This window comes from Paramormyrops kingsleyae, chromosome 16 (assembly GCF_048594095.1).
Source record: "Paramormyrops kingsleyae isolate MSU_618 chromosome 16, PKINGS_0.4, whole genome shotgun sequence".
Lineage (NCBI taxonomy): Eukaryota > Metazoa > Chordata > Actinopteri > Osteoglossiformes > Mormyridae > Paramormyrops > Paramormyrops kingsleyae.
Window position 1 is genome coordinate 22,007,528 of NC_132812.1, and position 19,215 is coordinate 22,026,742.

General features: G+C 44.3%; 2 protein-coding genes across 3 annotated transcripts; both read right to left on the bottom strand.

The window, feature by feature from the left end:
• Positions 1 to 4,002: 4,002 nt before the first annotated feature.
• upp2 (uridine phosphorylase 2) lies at positions 4,003 to 9,263 on the bottom strand. The gene is made up of 8 exons (XM_023840125.2): positions 8,622 to 9,263; positions 8,453 to 8,526; positions 7,984 to 8,101; positions 7,486 to 7,644; positions 7,123 to 7,237; positions 6,223 to 6,432; positions 5,548 to 5,694; positions 4,003 to 4,374 (listed from the first exon to the last, which is right to left on the bottom strand). The coding sequence occupies exons 2-8, from the start codon at positions 8,503 to 8,505 to the stop codon at positions 4,196 to 4,198; spliced, it is 981 nt and encodes a 326-aa protein (XP_023695893.2). The 5' UTR covers positions 8,506 to 8,526; positions 8,622 to 9,263; the 3' UTR covers positions 4,003 to 4,195.
• Positions 9,264 to 9,405: 142 nt separating this feature from the next.
• On the bottom strand, positions 9,406 to 19,205 carry LOC111858379 (uncharacterized protein C7orf57-like). Of its 2 annotated transcripts, XM_023840126.2 has the most exons (9): positions 19,191 to 19,205; positions 17,051 to 17,189; positions 16,688 to 16,773; positions 15,594 to 15,776; positions 14,349 to 14,451; positions 13,685 to 13,841; positions 13,027 to 13,106; positions 10,400 to 10,506; positions 9,406 to 10,149 (listed from the first exon to the last, which is right to left on the bottom strand). In XM_023840126.2, exons 3-9 carry the CDS (start codon positions 16,722 to 16,724, stop codon positions 10,082 to 10,084), a joined length of 735 nt encoding a protein of 244 aa, XP_023695894.1. In that variant the 5' UTR covers positions 16,725 to 16,773; positions 17,051 to 17,189; positions 19,191 to 19,205; the 3' UTR covers positions 9,406 to 10,081. The 2 variants fall into 2 exon arrangements, with proteins under 2 accessions (XP_023695894.1, XP_072556404.1); XM_072700303.1 differs by lacking the exon at positions 19,191 to 19,205.
• Between the last annotated feature and the right edge of the window lie 10 nt (positions 19,206 to 19,215).

A 19,215-nucleotide genomic window follows, 5' to 3' on the forward strand; every position in this document is an offset into this window, starting at 1 on the left:
AGTCATCCAATAAAATACTGCTCAAGTAAAAAAAGGCAAAATTCCTGATTTAAAAGTACTTAAGCAAAAATACTATACATTCTAATCTATTGATCTTAGAAAAAGCAACATATTCTTTTAAATTCACTGACAAGTTAAGACAATATAGCACTGCTCATTAGAATGCAACACTCTATCTGAGTCGCATATTTTCTTTTAATTAAGGAAAAGCTGCAAAAAAGCTACGTGCACTAAGTATGGTAATGGAGTATTTGTTCCTCTATACCTCTGACTGTTCCTGAACATGGCAGCCTGGGCTGGGTGCTATGAAGCCTCCCGTCAGACTCCAGGGAATATAACCAGGTGCCCCTTTTGTAAATGCCCTCCCAGGGCAGGTGCCAGGTGCCTGTGAGTTTCCAGTTCCCTCTGGGAGGTGCGCTGGTCGTGTACTTTGGGCAGCCTGGTTCAAAGTAGCAGAGCAGAAAATAAAGCCTGATAGAGGACTGGAAGTGTTTAGGCTGGAGGTGAAACCTAGGAAATGAAGGAGGCATGGAGGGAGCAGAGACGCACCCAGCCATGCAATAGACCCTCTGCTGTTAGCAAAAAAAAAAAAAACTGCCTGTGTAATAATGAGCCTGACCACCAGGGGGCAGTCTTTTAGGTGAAGGGGAGCCTGGGAGGATGCAGAGAATGATAACGGAAACTCTGTTCTGGGGTCCCTGGGTTCTGCACTCACCATTGCATCCAGCAGTAAGAAATACAGAAAACAATCACCATCACGCAAGTTCCCTGCCTGAAATCTCATCAGTTTATTAGCAGATAGTTCCTGCAACATTACATAAATGGCGCTCAATATTCTTTGAAACTTAAAATAATAAGCCACGGGCCATCTCTTACTTTGACAGGGGAAAATATAGGCTTATTAGTCACTGATTTTAATGATGAAAGACTTAAGGACTTTCCAGTGCAGTCAGGCAAACAAAACAAAAAAGGTCATCCAAATGAAAAAGAAGATTAAGGTCTGCCTTAAGCTGTCCTTCTTTTTATTGCTCCAGAATTCTGTGTTATAAGGAAATCTTTTTTATTAATTTTTTTTATAGTAACTGTGTGCTGTGATTTCACTGTTTCTTTTGATTAAGAAGGGCAGTTGGGTATGACATTAACATAAGCATGGCAGGCCAATGGAAAGAAAAACAGCCATTTTAGTGACTATGGGTGTGTGTGTGTGTGGGGGGGGTGGCAAAGGGTACTGGTTCAGAAAAGGGTTATGGGGGAGTGCTGGTTGGGCACTAAGGCTCAGGCATGTTTACTGGGGGTGAGAGCAAAGTCCTCAGCATTTCGGATAAATTAATGGTTATTTTACAGTATATGTTATTTCTATTCCTCTGCAGTGTTTCCGTGTGAATCCCTCGTCAGACCATAACCACTCGCTGGGAATTTTGCCAGTATCATCCATCAAATCCCTAACAGTCTAGATTGTCTGTCAGCAGAGTCTTTTAGAAATTATTATTTCAATCACTATTGATGTCACCCCCCCTTAATATACAAAAAGTGCATTAGTAGGACATAATTGTCTAACATATGCATTAAGAATGACGATACAGTTAAAATTTATGCATAAGAAATTACAGTAGAAAAACATGTTCTTTAAAATGATTGGAAGATGGATATATAGATGTATGACAGTTCATCTTCCCATTGATTTCTTCTGATGAGGGCTGTGATCGGATGGATGAAAATAATAATAATAATAATAATAATAATAATAATAATAATAATAATAATTGCTAGGAACAGGACGGGAAGAGGCCTGGAGCTTCTAGGTCACCTAGTCCGCTTAGAAAGAGGAATTACTTTTAAAATGCTTTAAATTTTCATTAAAAGAGCCAGGTTTGTTCACCAGAGACCCAATAACATGTTTGCCACTGCCACCTGCTGGTGCAGTGCAGTTACTGCATGCAGCGTGGCACTGGCCCCTTCAGGTGTTTTGCAAGGTGGCAGATGCCGACCTCATGAAAGACGATGGGTGGGGCTTGAGTCTGGAATGGCCAATAGCAGGAAGAGGAGGGGGTGTTTACCTCACCTCTCCTCCAGAGCCACTGTCTGGTTTTGCTTTCCTGTAAGTTTCACTGCCCAGTGCAGGAGAGTAGGGTTATGGCTGTTATGTAAGGCGTGGGGTTGTTATCATACAATAATATTTGCCCTGTTGAAACTGTATCTAAACTGCCAAGGACACACAGTGAAAGAACACAGAATGGAATAGTTTTATTTCTTCTCAAGCCTGACAGACGCTTACACAACAAGGGCCCTGTCAGGCCAGTCAACTCCCACTGAAATCTCTGAGCGGAATGGCAGGACGGCGGCGCGACACCTTGTTTGGCCACGAGAAGTGAGTGAGACTGCAATACTTCTTCCTAATCTTCTGTAAAAAAGAAAAGGAGTGTGGATGAGAATCACACTTAGAGGAATGTGAGAAAGGCCCACATAATCACCTTCACGGTTCGCCGTCAGTAAGGACAAACCCAGGAAGGTCTGTGTGAGACGGGGAGGGGAGCGGATGTTTTAGGGAGCAGCGCTCACCTGCAATTAGTTACTGACTTCCGCCAGTGTGAGGCAGCCTTTCCTCTGGATGGAGTGAGTCACCTGAGAGCCGCAAAGGCTGGGGAGCCAAGCAGGGAACGAATGCTGGGTCCCCTCTGGTCACCACCTGCATCTTTCCTGTCAGTGCATTGTAGATTTAGAGCAATTTAGAGCTGAAATTCCCCCCCAATCCCATTCTCCCAGCTCCCATAACCGGCCTGTAACCAGCCTTGGGGTAGGCCCAGCTTGGGACTGTGTGGACCAAGCTCACCCAGGGCCTTCTCAAGCCGGGCATGATGTGGCCGAGGGCAAAGGGACTGTCACCCATTGGCTGATCACCCTGAGTAAGGTGCTTAATCTGAATTAGCAGTCAAATATGCAGCTGTATGACTGGTTAAGACTGAGAGCAGATTTCAGTGGAAGTCATCAGCTGACCTGTGTGGTGAAAATCTTAATAATTGACAGGAGAAGAGCAAAGTGACATAAAAACTGACAGTGAGTTACACAGGTGGTGGGAAGCTGGAAAGAGAGAGAGGGAGAGAGAGAGGGAGAGAGAGAGGGAGAGTATGAAGCAGACACTTCTCCCCCATAAAGGTTCCGTCTCTCAGCTCGCCAGCGTAACACATATTGCTTAGACTGAAGCTTCCTGCATACAGCCTGGTTGGACACCAGTGCTGCGCTCTGCAAGGCTGCGGGTTCGATCTCTGGTCCCAGAGCCGTGACTCTGTGCTGTCTGGGTTCTGTGCTGTTCCTGAAGGCCTTACTGAGCTCCCGTGCGGTTAGGTGTATAGTAGCTGTGAACGGTGTGTGAGTGTGTGTCCTGTGAGGGACTGGCACCCCATCCACTCTGCCCCCCACCCTGTGCCCCCCTGCCGCCTCACCATCAGACTGTCCCAGATATGACCACATTATTTCATTGCTGTTATTTTATATTGGAATATATTGCAAGAAAAAGATAAATAAATGTAATAATTATGTAAAACAATCCTGCTAACAAACCTGCCACCATTCAAACACACCCACATGTCTGAAGTGTCACTTTATTTTAACATGGAGTGTTATAAATATGGTTTAATTTGGCTGAATAGAGATGGATGTGCAGTTATAGTTTCAGTGTCACGGGTGCTAATCGGGCAGGTTATGCCTCTGAAGCTGTAGTTCCTCTCCATTCATACTGCACTTCTACCTGCTGAGCAGTAGGTGGCGCTGTAGACGGTTAGCGGGTCACGTACTGGGCCTCCTCTATCTATGCTTCTGTAAGGCCCACTTCAGGTGTCACGTGACCAAAAACACCCCTTTAAAAGCCGACAGGCATGCCGTTCACATCCGACCGCAGGCCAGATACGTTATTTGACATCACGCTTCACAATCATCCGCATCGTGCATCACATGTGATTTCCAGACCTACTCAGACGCCAGCATCCCAAAGAGAAACGTGACTGATTCTGTCCGTACAGTGATTTATTAAAGCAAAACAGCATAACAAAATCAAGATTACAGCAATAAAACATGGTTTCCAGAAATCAATAGTTACCAAACATTCTTATCAAGAAGAACAAAGCCCCCGCTTCAAATAAGGTTGTAAATGCAAATATTAACACTATTTACAGAGGAGGTTCATGCTACCATCACAGCCCTACATCCCCTGCGAGGTCTGGGGTGGGGGTGTCGGCATGATGGGGAGACCCAGGCGCTTCTTTATGAAGTGGGACACCAGGCACTGGGGGCGCTGCTGGTACTCCAGCAGCACATCATGGGGGGTGGAGATCTGGTCGCCCTCGAAGCGGTCCAGAAGAGTCACGCAGACGACCGCCGCTGGAACAGGCCACAGTTTGTCCTCGTGAGGACCAGGGACCAAGAGTCATGGGGTGACACCAAAATACAGCGAAGCATCACCGAGTAGTTAGGAATGTCATGAGTAGGTGGCGGGGGGGGGGGGGGGGGGGGGTGGCACATGCCATTAAGTGGTAAGCTTTATTATTATTATTATTATTATCCAGTATGTGTCTCTTTTCCCCAGCACAAAATGCAATGTTCCCGTTTGCCTGTGTGATGTTCCCGTTTGCCTGTGTGATGTTCCTATTTGCCTGTGTGATGTTCCTATTTGCCTGTGTGATGTTCCCGTTTGCCTGTGTGATGTTCCCGTTTGCCTGTGTGATGTTCCCGTTTGCCTGTGTGATGTTCCCGTTTGCCTGTGTGATGTTCCCATTTGCCTGTGTGATGTTCCTATTTGCCTGTGTGATGTTCCCATACGATATTCCCAATCTTTTCCAAACCAGCTGAGGGGATCAATTAACTTTCCCCATTTTGCCTATGCAGTTCCGCCCCCCCCCCCCCATCTTCAGAGGTGTAAAGTTCCAGTTCCGAAAGTAGACCAAGATTTTGTTTCAAACAACCAGTTGAGTATAAAGAGTCACAGTCACAGAGTACTCGACTGGTTGGTAGAAACAAAATCTTGGTCTGGATTTTTACTTTCTGAACCTGAATTTTCTACTTGTGCCCATGTCCTCCTTTCTCCACACTTTGAGAGAAGGGTAAGTGGCAAAAATAAAACCCGAGCCACCTCTCCCCAAACGCCTTGTTGCATGTGGGGGGGGGGGCTGGGCACCTTCTCAGGAAGCACAGACACAAATTCAGCCTCATGGCAGTGAACGCTGTTTCTGAGTGGCGCAGTTAGGCTTCGGCAGGAATGTAACATCACCGCGCTTCTCACATCCGATCTGGCAAACTGGGATTTTCTGTCAGCTCCATAGCAACTGTCTCCTTAACCTCCATGCCCTCTGGCTGCTATTAACGGTATAGCAGGAGAAAAGTCTGCCCAAGCCAAACTTCCACTGTGCAAATGACTAGATACATTCTGCAGGAACTCTGGTTCAGCATCTGGGATTGAGAGCAGAATACCCACAATCCCCTTGGTGTTCAGTACCCCTACTGTCGGCTGACACATCAGCAAGTCTCAGAAAGGGAGTTCATGGCCCAACCGGTTACCTCTGAGGCCACAGATGTGGCACATGGCGGCGAAGACCGTGGACTCCATCTCGATGTTCCTCACCCCGGCCTTGTGGGCCTTGTGCAGGTACTCCAGCTTCTCCTCGGGGGAGAAAGAACAGAGTGCGCCATCCAGTCGCCCTTGACCTGTAGGGGGAGCACTATTCTTCAGCCAGGAAGCCAAACATCTAAGCCAGCGGTGGCCAATCTTATCCAGATAGGGCCGGTGTGTATGCAGGTTTTTGGGATAACCTTCAGGTAAGCTGTTTAAACCCAGGTGTGAGGACTCTTCAGGCAATCAGTCCTCTAATTAGTAATCTAATTAGGGAGTCGCAGCGAAAACCCACATACACAACGACCCTAACTGGATAAGATTGCTCTAACCTCTGCTCGTGGACCAAGACCACGACATCCAGGATCATGTCAACATTTGCCAGAAACAAACAGCATCTTTCATAGAAGGCTGTATCCACTGAGTATAACTGCATGCATAACCTGTGCCGTACTCTGAACTTTAACCAACTGCTCCACTTGGAGCATGAATCAGCACATATTCTCCCCAGCTGGGTGTTTTTCTAACTCTGCGCCGGTCTCGCCTGTCTGCCACACCTCCCACGTCCCTGCTGAGCAGAATGCTGTCTTGTCACACCGCGGTGGCGTCGAAGGGAACGCTACCTTCGTAGAAGTCGAAGGTGCACATGGTGTTGCTGATGATGGCGGGAAGAGCCGGGAGCTCGCCGGAGCACCGGAGCAGCTCCTGTGCGAGGCCCTTGTCCAGCTCCGTGCTGCGGACGATCACCTGGCCGAGCACCACCTGCTCAAACTGAGGCTGGAAGAAGGAGTCGACTGCCTTATCGGTGATCACCACCGTCCCTGGCGGCAGGCCTGCGAGAGACATTCACCACCTGCTTATTTAGCACCATGGATACAACATCTGCCGATAAGCGCAGTAACACAGCAGCCTAGTACAGCGTTAGCAGCATTTGTCGCTAAGTGAATCAGGTTCAGTCTGCACAGGACACCATGTGACAAGCTGTCCTGTCAAACCAATTTACTTGTTCATAAGACTGTTTTCTAATGGAGCCATTTGCATGACTTTATTTGACGACAGTGCTGGAGATCCGAGTCCGGAAAATTCTCCAGCTCCGACTATCTTATTTAGGGCTCAGATAGGCATTTAAATAGCTTAATTTGCTCTAACGAGGTTTAATAGGTTTAATCAGGTGGTTCAGAAGAACCTCCAGTGCTCAGGCCTTCTGGAACATGGCTGAATTCCTCCATCTCCATCCATGAGAACATTTGAAAAGTGTCATTTTAATTCTGCTAATTTATGCTAAATATTGAAACAATAAAGCCCAATTATAATTATTATTATTATTGTAAAGCATTAGATTTATACAATGATTTTTAAAACCCAAAGATGCTAAAAATTGATAAAGATTGGGGCAGCAAGGTACCATCCTGGTAGATGTTGAGCAGGTTCTTCACTCTGAGGGCCTTGATATTTTACCTTTGAACAAGATACCGAACACAATGCGCCTCAGTAAAAAGGACCGGCTGTATGGATCAGCTCACCGATGCCGCCTGACGTGCCGATGCGGAAGAGGATGACATCACGGCAGCGAGCGTGGTGAAGCAGTTTGATGAGCTCATGGAGCATGATTGATATGGACGGGACCCCCATGCCGTGCTGGAAAACCACAGTGGACAGTCACATGACGTTCTGCCTCTGACCTGACATGCGTGTAACGGGTCATCGTTTTGTCAGGGAGTGTTCAACCCTCAGCGCTAGTACCCCCTCTGTAAAAACAGCATGCGCGTGTGAGGGATGCTGTCACTCGTCAGGGAGACGGGTTCCGTACGGTTGCCGTGGAAACTTCAGAACCCACATGTGGTGGAGGTGTGTGTGGGGAGGAGGTGGGGGGGAAGTTTACTCACACTGATTGACAGCACAGGTCCCACTTTGTACATGCAGTAGCGATCTGTTCCGGCACAGATGTCCTGGATGTCGCCGGCATTCCCGGACAGACCCAGCTCCTGGTGCATGAACTCAGCGAAGGCCTTCATGCGGCTGGTGCTGCCCCCAACACACACAAACTGGGGAGGCAGAAGGCGGCGCTCGGCTTATTATACAAGCGACAATGGCCTTGCTCCCATCTCCAGTGTGCCAGTAGTCCAGGCAGCCTGATTGACCTAAGAATCATTTTTTTCCTCTTTCTTTTAAATTCCTCTAATTGGATTTTCTCCTCTCCTTGGGGCTCTCTCGGTTTTAGATTTTCGCATCCATAAATTTCGATTAGTTGTCATCTGTTTTAGATTGCTAAACATTATTTTAATCATATTTATATGTTTCTGCCGTTAAGGGCCTTACGGCAATGTCACAGGAAAGCGAGCTCAGTTCACTAACAATCTGCGGGAAGCTGAACTTCTCCCCACCTTGGTGTCTCCGAACATTTTCGGCAGGTTGTGGGTTCTTGTGCTCAGGCTGAAGTGATAGAGGATGTCTTCTTCCATGGAGTCCAGGTATGGGTTCATCACATGCACCTCCTGGTCTCTGCAGAATATTAACCCTCTCTTTACCGGGATGCCACCCCAGGGCAGTGTATGTCAAACAAAACCAGGCTGATCTTCGTTGGTTTCACCATTAAAATTAGACCACTCAGCACTCTTGTATTTAAAGGGCTTAATAATATAAAATTTACATTCATGAATCAAACACGGCAAATTCATCTCATCACCTCAACCCTGCTCCTCTTTCCATCAGAACATACTAGAAAGTTTTCGCTGTACATGGAATTTAAACAGATCTAAACAAATGGAGCTTCTTATTGTTTTAGAATGCTGCGCCGAAAATCTTGTTGAGATGAATACTGCATTTTAACAGCAAGTATTCACAAGAACTTACTTTGTATATTCATTGTGCTCATTCCCCGTGCTTTTGAGTAGTTTTAGTGGCATCTTTGACTAACTGCAGTTTTCCTGAAATAACAATAATGTCAGAACACAGGAAGTATGTGTTAGACAAAGTGACACATGGCTCTGTGATGTCGATGCACCTCGGCGCCGGCTCTTACAGAGTGATGAAGCGTCGTCTTGGCTCTCGGTACGCAACCCCACTGTCACGTCTGCGCTTGAGGAGGATCTTAAAGACCTGCCGCAGACTGAGGAGCTGTTATAGCCTTTGACACACCTGGCCCACGTCACCGAACGGTCCTGGGGACAATGAACCTCCGGCTCCGCCCCCAGAAAAACAGCACCCCTCCCCCGCCCATCAGATGCACAGTCGCTCCATGCGACGCCCTCATGTCGGCTGTAGCTACTGTTTTCACATTACGAACTCACAAACCCTCAGAACGATTCGACACTCATTCTCCATATTAAACCAGCAGACCCGTGTGGCTGGTATCACAGCACTGTGCATCCTTGCTGTATGTAAAATGCTATGCAAAATACAAGTAGAGCTCATTGATAATTGCAAGTGGGGGGGCTACAGTTTTTTCACAGACACTGTATATTTGATGTTTGCAGTCTGGGGTGGGGTTTGGTGGGGGTTAGATTTGTTTTCAAAGTTGTTCCTGTCAATGTTCAGCTAGTTCCAGAGCACTGACAGTAAGGCACGTGTCTTTGGTAATACAAGTTAATCAATAAGCATCCAAAGCAAGCACTGTTTATACTGGAACACATTGTGTCCAAAACATCTAGAATTTTCCTTTGATGATTCCTCCGGTGATGAACAAAGTTGGCAGCTCTGTGAAAGTAGCCAGCGGATTCTGACGGCGTTAAGGTGAATGATGCCGAAACTACACTGAAAAGTCCATTTATCAATATAAAGTCCTTTTTAAATGAAACAACAAAATAGACAGTCCATGCACGTGCAGGTTTAATGTTTGGTTGATATGCCTTCAGCAATGACGAACATTTGGTTTTGGTCAAAACATCGGAAGACCTTGCATTTTACACTACAGCTTCCAAAAAAAAAGTAACAGTTACACCAAAGCAAATTAGAATGTCACAGTGAAGCCAGATATATATCAAGAGAAGGTATTCGATGAGGAGAATTTGCTCAATTACTAATAGCAACTTACGAGAAGGTTCCTGCCTAATATCGGACTCACAACCCTGACTGCAATAAGAGGTTGGAAGATGGATTGACAATCATGCACGGCAGGTGAGATGCTTCTGTAAGAGGACAGCTTGACTTTACATAGGCCTTAGCAATATTTGAATGCAGGATGAGGGCCGCCTCAGGCGCCGAACAAAAACTGCTCCTTCACAGTTTAAACAGAGGATTCCAGAGACTGGGTCCCAAGGGGGCGTGGTCCAAGCGAGCGACAGAGTCATTCTGATGCTCGTTAGGAGCTGCTGCGTTTGGTAGACCCAGCAGGGAATGCTGAAAGCAAACATCGGATGTTGGCAATAATAATCATTGAAAAACATTATATATACAGATGCATACAAAAAAATGATAGAAGATGGCCATCTGGAGTGAAGGAGGTCAGATTGTATGGGCGGCATTTGCGGTACGGTTCCTGCTTCACTCTGCTTCACCAGGACCTGTGCTCTCCTCTGCCAGGGTGGGGTCTCTTGGGTCAGAGGTCACACCTGAGGAGCAGAATCGAGCTTCTGAGTAGTAGTTCATAGTGGTTGTACAAGTGAAATTTTCAGCTATAAAGAACGTACAGTTCTAAGTGGTGCATAAAATAATTGGAAGTTACCATTCAATCCCTGGGTAAGAAACTCCGACAAGCAAATCATATCAATGGCAGCATCATATAAAACGTGATCATGAAATCTGTGGCAATGCATTGTGGGAGTCTGCGAAAATGCCTTAACAAAATAAAAGACCCCTTACTAGACTCGTCGTCGTCATCGCCGTTGGGCGACTTCTTCTCGTCTTCGGCGTATCCAAAGCTCAGCAATTTTGACATGCTGACAGGAGTCGGCTTCTTCTCGAAGGACCTTCGGGGAATCGCAAAACAGGTAAGATGTTGCCCAGCCTCTTCAGACTGGAGGACAGGGGGCATGATGTGAAGACTCAGAATTGAGAAAAGACCAGACAAGGTCAACCCTCAAGACGAGTCCACTGGCAGCAGTGAGGCGATAGAACGTAGTGGGACCAGATTAGAGCAGAGCCAAAAGAACAGCTGATTTCACGCGGTGTACTGGGGGTGTGGAGTTACCGCCGTAGTCGTATAGCCAAATGGACACTTCGAGGTCTGTAGGCTTTGAAACCATAACACCTCGTCATTGCATACTGCTATCAGGCACATATACTGCCATCGTTCTCCAAGAATTTGTCATGAATTTGAATTCAAATTCATTATTTGTGCTTTACAAACAGTCACATCATACCCCCCCCCACCCCGTGAGGGGTGTAAATATTTTTTATATGAGACAGTCATGTGATGAGATTAGCATGCTCAAGCAATAAGGTCATAGTAGCGCCAAGAGCAGATAGCTATGTGGTTAAGGATTCAGACTTAGCACCTGAAGGTTGTTGGTTCAAATTACACCCTTTTGAAAGACCCTCAGTCTAATAATAGCTGTAATGAAATATCCCGCTCAGTTAAGGGCTTTGAAAAACGCCTCTGCTTATGCCTTTCATCCATAGTAAATAAGAGTACAGTGAGAGGATCCCAGGAGGTCGGGCCCATGAGGACACCGACGAGTTCAGCTGTCTGCTGCAGACGGCCTTGGAAACGGGGAAAAGTAAACAGCAAGCCTGGTTACTCATTACCATCAAAACATTACATTAACAGCCTTTATTTATTTATTTTGGAAAGGTCAAACCATGCAGTTTCAAAAGAAACCAGAAAGGAATAATTGGTTAAGATGAGCCAGGGAATGAGTCTTGGCACTAATTGTCCATCCACATCCTCATTAAACATTTTCTTCTCCGTGTGCGATCAAAGGTCTCCGAGTTAAACGAGATGCAAATTCACTTCTGATATGGGACAAAAAACAATGCTGGTCTCCAGTGAGGGTGACTGTGTTCCCACCGAGATCTGAGGCCAGCACTGCATGAGTGCTGATGCACTGGAATTGGATGGAGATAGTAATGCAGAGACAGAAGGGGGTGTTATCTGTGCCCTAAGCACACAGAGCGACCACATACAGCACACCCTGTGTGCAGAACCTGGCACCGTGACGACAAACCCACGGCCATGCAGTTCCAGACTCTCTGATGAGGACACGATGGAGGTGCCAGGCTGGAGGGACCAGAGGTACCTGTGTCATGTGTTAAGATCTCAGCCTATAAGCTGGTTCATACTTACTGCAGACGTGCCTGCAGTAACATAAATCTCATCACGGGGGGGTTGGGGTGAGGAGGCCGCGTTTGAGGGCCCTGCGTACCGATGGCAGGACACGGTCACCTTCTCCACAAATAAGTGGATAATCATTTCCTAACTCGTCACAGTGTAAAACACAAGCCAATTAATTGGTAGCTGCAATCAAAACTGCTTGGAAAACTAACTGACCTCCACTGTTTGGTTTTAGTTTAACTTACAGTACTTGTCTTCTGAAAGAGGACAGAGAGAGGTACTTTAGAAAACACCCTATATTACCAGGTGGAAAGTGGATCTTCTGGGACTGTAATCTCTAGTATCCACAGTGATAGCACATAGCACATAGCATGTTTTCTACATTTTCTTTTGGCAATTTTAACTTTAACTCATTTCTAAGGGATATTTAATTCTGACTCGTCATAACGACAATTCTTGATATCAGAAATACAATTTAGTTTGGGAGATTCAAAATGCTTCTCATTTATTTTAAAGGGAGTTACAACTGAAGTCCAGGTATCAGAAAATGGATTTTCAACTAGTTAAAAATTTATTTCTGACATCAACATTAGGTTTTTTTGACCAGTTAAGGCACAAGGGAAAGGCTGCTGTGGTTATCAGTCTCTAAGCATGGCACTGGCGGACTCTGGGGATGATGAGCACTGGGAACATTCCTGGATCTCCCCCTCAACCATGCTTGTTCAGGTCGATTATTCAACAATGTTTGATGAATTTTAAATAAAACTGAAACTTATGGCAGCCTGAAATTTCAGCAGGTGATTTCTCTGTACATATGAAACTTACATCCTGTCACTTCTAATCATTAACGCTAATTGCCTTTATCATGCAGATTAGTAGTTAAACTTGGATTCACATGTTCTGGGACAGGGGTACAGAAATAAAAAAAACACACTTGTGCCAAGATACAAAACTGAGTCATTTTCAGTATTAACGCCACAGGATGAATGAATAATCAAAAAAAATTATTGTTTAAAAATACACACCATGCCAGAAAACTGATTAAAACCTTTTAATTATATCTTATACAATATGTCTTACTATTTGAAATGATATATGAATTGTATATTAGCTGCAGAATATTATTACGCTGTTACTGCAAACTGAAGTGTTGATAAAAGCATACTGCCACCTAGTGAAGAAATGCGTGAAGTGCACGTAGTAAGTCAGCACTCACGTTTTCTTGAACTTGTTCACCTGATGAACATCATCAGACGTTAAAGTCATTTTATCCATTTCCTGGTTCACTTCGGAGATCTGCAAAATGAAAAGGGAGTTAAATCAGGTCCGCTACACATCAAGACCTACGATCACTCAGGATGGGAGCTGGGAGAGTTTATAGTGACACAAAACAGGTGGAAATCAATTGAAGTTAATATATTTATGGCTAAAAGCTAGAAAGCGATAATATTTGCTTCATGTTCCCTAACAGAGTCAGGATAATGATGGGCTCTGATATCAGTCATTTCTGAGTTATTGCAAAGCAGAGAGAGAGATACAAGCCATCTGCCAAAGCAGAGAGCTTGGCGAAACTAAACCGGAGCAACTGCCACATCACAAATTTGTCATGAGCGTGACTTATGCTGGATATTTGTAAGCACATCTCCGGTGCCAGATTCTGGACAGCTGAAATACGACCAAGAGAAAAAAAAAAGGACATTTCATCCCACCAAAGGAGTTTGAAATTCCCGTATTGTAAAAATGTGGATTATGGCCAGACCATGTATTCATGCAGATGGTAAAAATATATTTTTTAATCCAAGGCGCAAAATGAGCAGCTGCAAGGCAGAAAGTGTGAGGCGAAGTAAGTTTGGGGGGCGATTATGGTCACTCACCTTCTCTTGATCAGGAGATTTGATGTCATTCTCTCGCTCCCAAGCTGACTTATTGTCACCCCCAAAGGGAGCAGTGATTGGCTGGAAAGTGCCTTCGGTCAGAATTTTCTTGGTCTCCTCAGGCGTCATGATAACAGCACTTGTTCTTTGAGTCAAGCTGTAAGTAGAAAAGCCATAATCATTTTCCTCTACACCTACGGCTGAAATACAACATGAATTATATAACACTGAAAGTTATGCAATTCAATGGCATCAACACAGACAGTTTTGCTTTTTAAACATTGGATAGTCTGTAACTAATGTATAACTAAATATGCATAACAAGTAATGAATATCCATTAGGAATTCAACAACATGAAACTGGCGCTTAAGGGTGAAAACAGGAAAAGTTTTTTTTAGTTACATAATTAATATGTATACATATGCATGCTTCTCTAATAAAATTTAAAAAGTAACATCTTAAATACTCAAAATTAATAATTTTGAAATTAATTTTCTTAAAAGCATAAAATAATAAAAACCATGAAATATTGGAACCATGCAACTATGAAGAAAATTAAGTTTTATTTCACTGTCAACGTGAAAAATATTGATAATCCACAAGTTCTCACACAAATTATAGCCCAGCACTTGGTGGGTGAGGGTTAATCGTCACATCTCTTACCACTCATTTTCTTTAGAGTCTAATTCGGCAGCAAACCAGTCAGGGGGTTTATACTGACCACCGGCTTTGGTGGCCACACTTGGTTCATCATGCCACAGCAAACCTGGGCATTTACATGAGGGACACAGGATTTTAATGTCAACCAGCCTTCTCTGCTATCCATAATTCCAACATTCAACAGGGTGCCGGATGCATTGACTGAATGTAGGGATCTGTGCATGGCCGGGCCAAAACAAAAACACTGCTATACATTTGAAACAATTCCCCTTATCAGGAAAAAGGAAGCATATTTCATTTACAGTTTATCAGTGGTGGAAAGTTCAGGTTCAGAAAATACAAATCCAGACCAAGATTTTTGGTTCAACCAACCAGTCGAGCATAAAGAGTCACATTCATAGAGCTCTCAACTGCTTGGTTGGAACAAAACCTTGGTCTGGATTAATACTTTCTGACTGGAACTTTCCACAATTTAGCATGTCTGGTTAAGCATGTAAGCAGAAATATAAAGTACAGGTATTTTATGGGACCTACTGAAATAAAGGTAGCGGATTATGAGAAAGACCTTGGTGTGTATGTTGATGCTTCCATGTCTCATTCTCGCCAGTGCGGGGAAGCAATAAAAAAGGCCAATAGGATGTTGGGGTATATCTCCAGGTGTGTGGAGTTTAAGTCAAGGGAGGTAATGCTAAGATTATACAATTCCTTGGTGAGACCTCACCTAGAATATTGTGTACAGGTTTGGTCACCATATCTTAAAAAGGACATAGCGGCCTTAGAAAAGGTGCAGCGTAGGGCCACAAGAATGATTCCTGGTCTTAGAGGAATGTCATACGAGGAAAGGTTATTTGAGCTAAATCTGTTCAGCCTCAAGCAAAGGAGACTGAGGGGGGACATGATCCAGGTCTATAAGATTCTAACAGGTTTGGATGCTGTTCCACCGAATAGTTACTTCAGCATTAGTTCAAATACAAGAACTCGTGGCCATAGGTGGAAATTAGCGGGAGAACATTTCAAACTGGATTTAAGGAAGCACTTCTTTACACAGCGTGTAGTCAGAGTATGGAATAGTCTTCCTGATAACGTAGTGCAAGCTGAATCCTTGGGTTCCTTTAAATCAGAGCTAGATAAGATTTTAACAACTCTGAGCTATTAGTTAAGTTCTCCCCGAGCGAGCTTGATGGGCCGAATGGCCTCCTCTCGTTCGTATAGTTCTTATGTTCTTATGTAGGTGCAGTTGATTGTTACCCTTCTGCCCCCCTTGCTTGGCGAGTTTAACGTAATCGGAATCGGTCTCAAAAATGCCGACACGGCGGCCGCGTGTCCTCTCCTCAGGACCCGCCTCCACGTTGTGGGACAGCCCGGGGATCTGCGACGTCGGGCCCCGTGATCCATTGCTCACTGGGTCACCCAGCTGGAAAGTTTTTATGCCTGAATGGAAAATGTAGTGGGGTTCAATAAGGGGGTATTTAAGGTAGGAAAAATGTCACGGTTCATAATTAACAAAACTGATTGCACTATTGCAGAATAGTGCTACACTAATAATAGATCATAAATCACCAGAAATGTATAAATAAATCAGCATGTCCAGAACAGACACTTGAGCCAAGAGTGAGGTGAGGCCAGGCCGCAGTATGCAGAGTCATCAGTGCAAATTTTTCCTGTGTGGGTTTTTATGAAACTGCACGGTAAACTACACAGGCAGAATAAAACACTATGAAAACCACCTGAGTTACGGATGTATTACTTTGTGTATGAAATAGCGGGGAAAGAAGACAATACCATTCTGATCAGTGCATTTAGTAGCATTTACGTTTGATTTTGTAATACATTGGATATTCGTTTACTGCTTATCTATTTGTAATGCAGACCATATAGAAACTGGTTTGTATTTTCCTTACCAATATTTCATTAAAGATTCATTGGTACATCCATTAGATATACTGAATCAAAACCAGCGAAACCTAGATAACTTATTATAAAACTAAAAACAAAGATAGTTGTGGTGCCAGCGCTAGTGAACTTTACCAAAACATTTAAAAATGAAACAAGAAAACTATAACATGATTATATCTGAACGAGTTTGTAATGTTAAGATGGATGTAAAGTAAATTGATTTTTGAAGTGTTTGCAGTCTACCGTACTACCTCACAAAAACGCGCACTAGAAAATTACGAGCGCTCGTTTTTCCAAAGCAACGATTAACCACACAAAATAAGCCCAGTGCCAAGTGAGATCGTCAGGGAGTATCAGTTGACTGACTAATTACACTCTTTAGTTCAATGACACCTTACAATGACTACGGACAGCCAGCGCTCCAATTTTAGATCTGGGACACTTGCCTTGCTTCTTCCGTCGATGATCTGCATCGCCGCTCATGACTGACGAAGATGTTTTAAACAGCGTTTCTCTGATTCTGCAGAAAAAACTGGAAAAGGGATAAAATAAGCTAAATTACTAATGTAGAGACAGAAACAAGGAACGCAAATGTCATGCTAAAGCAATAGCTACCGCTGTGAGCAAGCTATGCAGAAAAAGGCAAAGGGCCTTCGATTTAACGCCATTTAAAAAGTACATTTAGTAAGACCAAATGATTTTCTATGTTAAGTGAAACGATCCATCGCATAGCTAAGAGAAAAAATATGTCAAAAATCGGAACTCTGTTTCTCCAAATGAAGTGTAAGGCGATGACGAGTATTTGCTACCTGGCTCCTTCGCTTCGCGATGTCAGCGCTCTGACTGTTTCCGGAAGTCCAGCTGAACAGTTGCCATGGCGATGGAACGGAAACCCCAAGGATGCGGAGCATCCAGTGCCGCACGAAATCGCGTGCCGACGAGAGTTACCTATAAATACCTCTATTAGACTGACATTATCATCATCATCATCATCATCATCATCATTATTATGATTATTATTATATTTCCGTCATTGTTGTTTGTTGTTATTAAAGTACATAGCTTACTTAGTTACTCCTGCCAGCAAAGAACCATACATCAACAATCAGGGGCGTCATAAGCATGTTGAATATGTGTACATGTGTGTGTGTGTGTGTGGGGGGGGACACACTGCCATAAAACTAATATTTTATATTAAATGGGGGGAGGGGGTCAAACGAATAATTATGAAATGTGAGGGGGACACGTCCCCCTTAGGTTTCATGGCGTCGACGCCCATGAACAATGGAACACATAGAAGCACATACACATAGTGCAAACAATTTCGTGCAGACCATAAACACAATAAAAACATTTATAGATTTCTTCCTCTTCTTTTTCGACTTCTTCTTCTTATTAATAATAATAATAATGATAATAATAATAAACATGCCCTGCGATGGGCTGGCCCCCCATCCACTGTTGTTCCCTGCCTCGTGCCCGTTGCTTCCGGGATAGGCTCCGGACCCCCCGCGACCCAGTAGGATAAGCGGGTTGGACAATGGATGGATGAATAATAATAAACAGTGGATGTAGCAATGTGTTACGCCCCCCAGCCAATAAAGCGGATTCCACGCCCTCCAACCTGCTCTATTTAAACCAACCGGGCTTAGACGGCCTGTGAGAAGTATTGTTGCCCTCTCACGAGCCGTCTTGAGTGTGCTGATCCCCCTGTCTCACCCGCCCCGCCCCGCCCCGCTCTGCTCTGCTCTGCTCTGCTTCCTCTGCCTGTTCCTGTCCTGCCCCGTCCATGCTTCCTGGTGTTCCTGTCTCCCCGAGTCCCCGTCTCCTGCCTAGTGCTTGCCCCGTGGGTCATCGGCCACCGACTCTCTGCAATCTCTCACTCCGACTACCGCCCCCTGCCTGCCGACTTGGATTTAATTGTTTTAATCCCAATAAACTCCCTGGTCTCCTGCAATTGGGTCCTATGCCTTTCCTGAGTCTCGAGTGTAACAATAGGGACGTGGACTGGACAACAAAAGTAGCAGGCTTGCTAGTGATTTATTTCGTTTTTCCGCTTATGTTGCTTTTGCAGCCGGCTTGGCCAGTTTTACGGTGAACTCGAACCTTTCACCGTATTCAGAAGAATGTTCATATATTTCAGGCGACATAACTCGCTTGATATACGCCGTTTCGTGTAGGGACAACTAGATTAAAATGTTTTTCATTAATCACATATCGTGGATTTGTTGTCAAAGCTCCCAGCTAATGTTTATAAATACTTTCCTATGCCCGTGTATTACTAGTCTTGATTGATTTGTACTTAATTCAGCTTGGCTATATATCTTGAATTGGGTGTCAACGTGCTTTTGGGACATTTCCCGAAAATAAGAAAAAAAGAAAACAACATTAAGATTCATCAGATATGTTATAGCTGTTAATTATGTTCCAGATGAAGTGTATTTTTATTTCTGGCGCACAGCCGCGCTCATACAGCATATTACGTTTAGCGGCTACATAAAAGGCAAGAGCTTCGCACATTGTCCAGACGTTTCTACGAGGCTCGCTAATGCTCGCCCTAGGGACCAGAACTCTATATAGCTAAATTACATTTGGATTTATGGAGCCGATCGCCACTTTAATTTTTTTAATCAAATATCAAATTATTTTGCAGCTACATATAAGCCTACATTAAAATTCAAATTTACCCCGACCATGTCGGCGGAGTTAAAAAAGACATTAATTAATGGTTTCAATTTGAATAATCATCCTCCATTTGGACGCTAACAAAGTCTTAAATAGTTAGATGTTAATGTTAAAGCCATTTGAAGGCTACTCTGTATTTACATAGTCGTTTGGGTTTTAGATTTGTAATGGCAGCCCTTGTTATCTGTAAAGGGAAAACCAAAGGGCTGAAAAAAGTGTGTATAGTTTAGAGGTGACGAGGGACAAAGCTTCCCGTGATCAGACCTGCAGGCGTCCTTCCCAGGTAGCG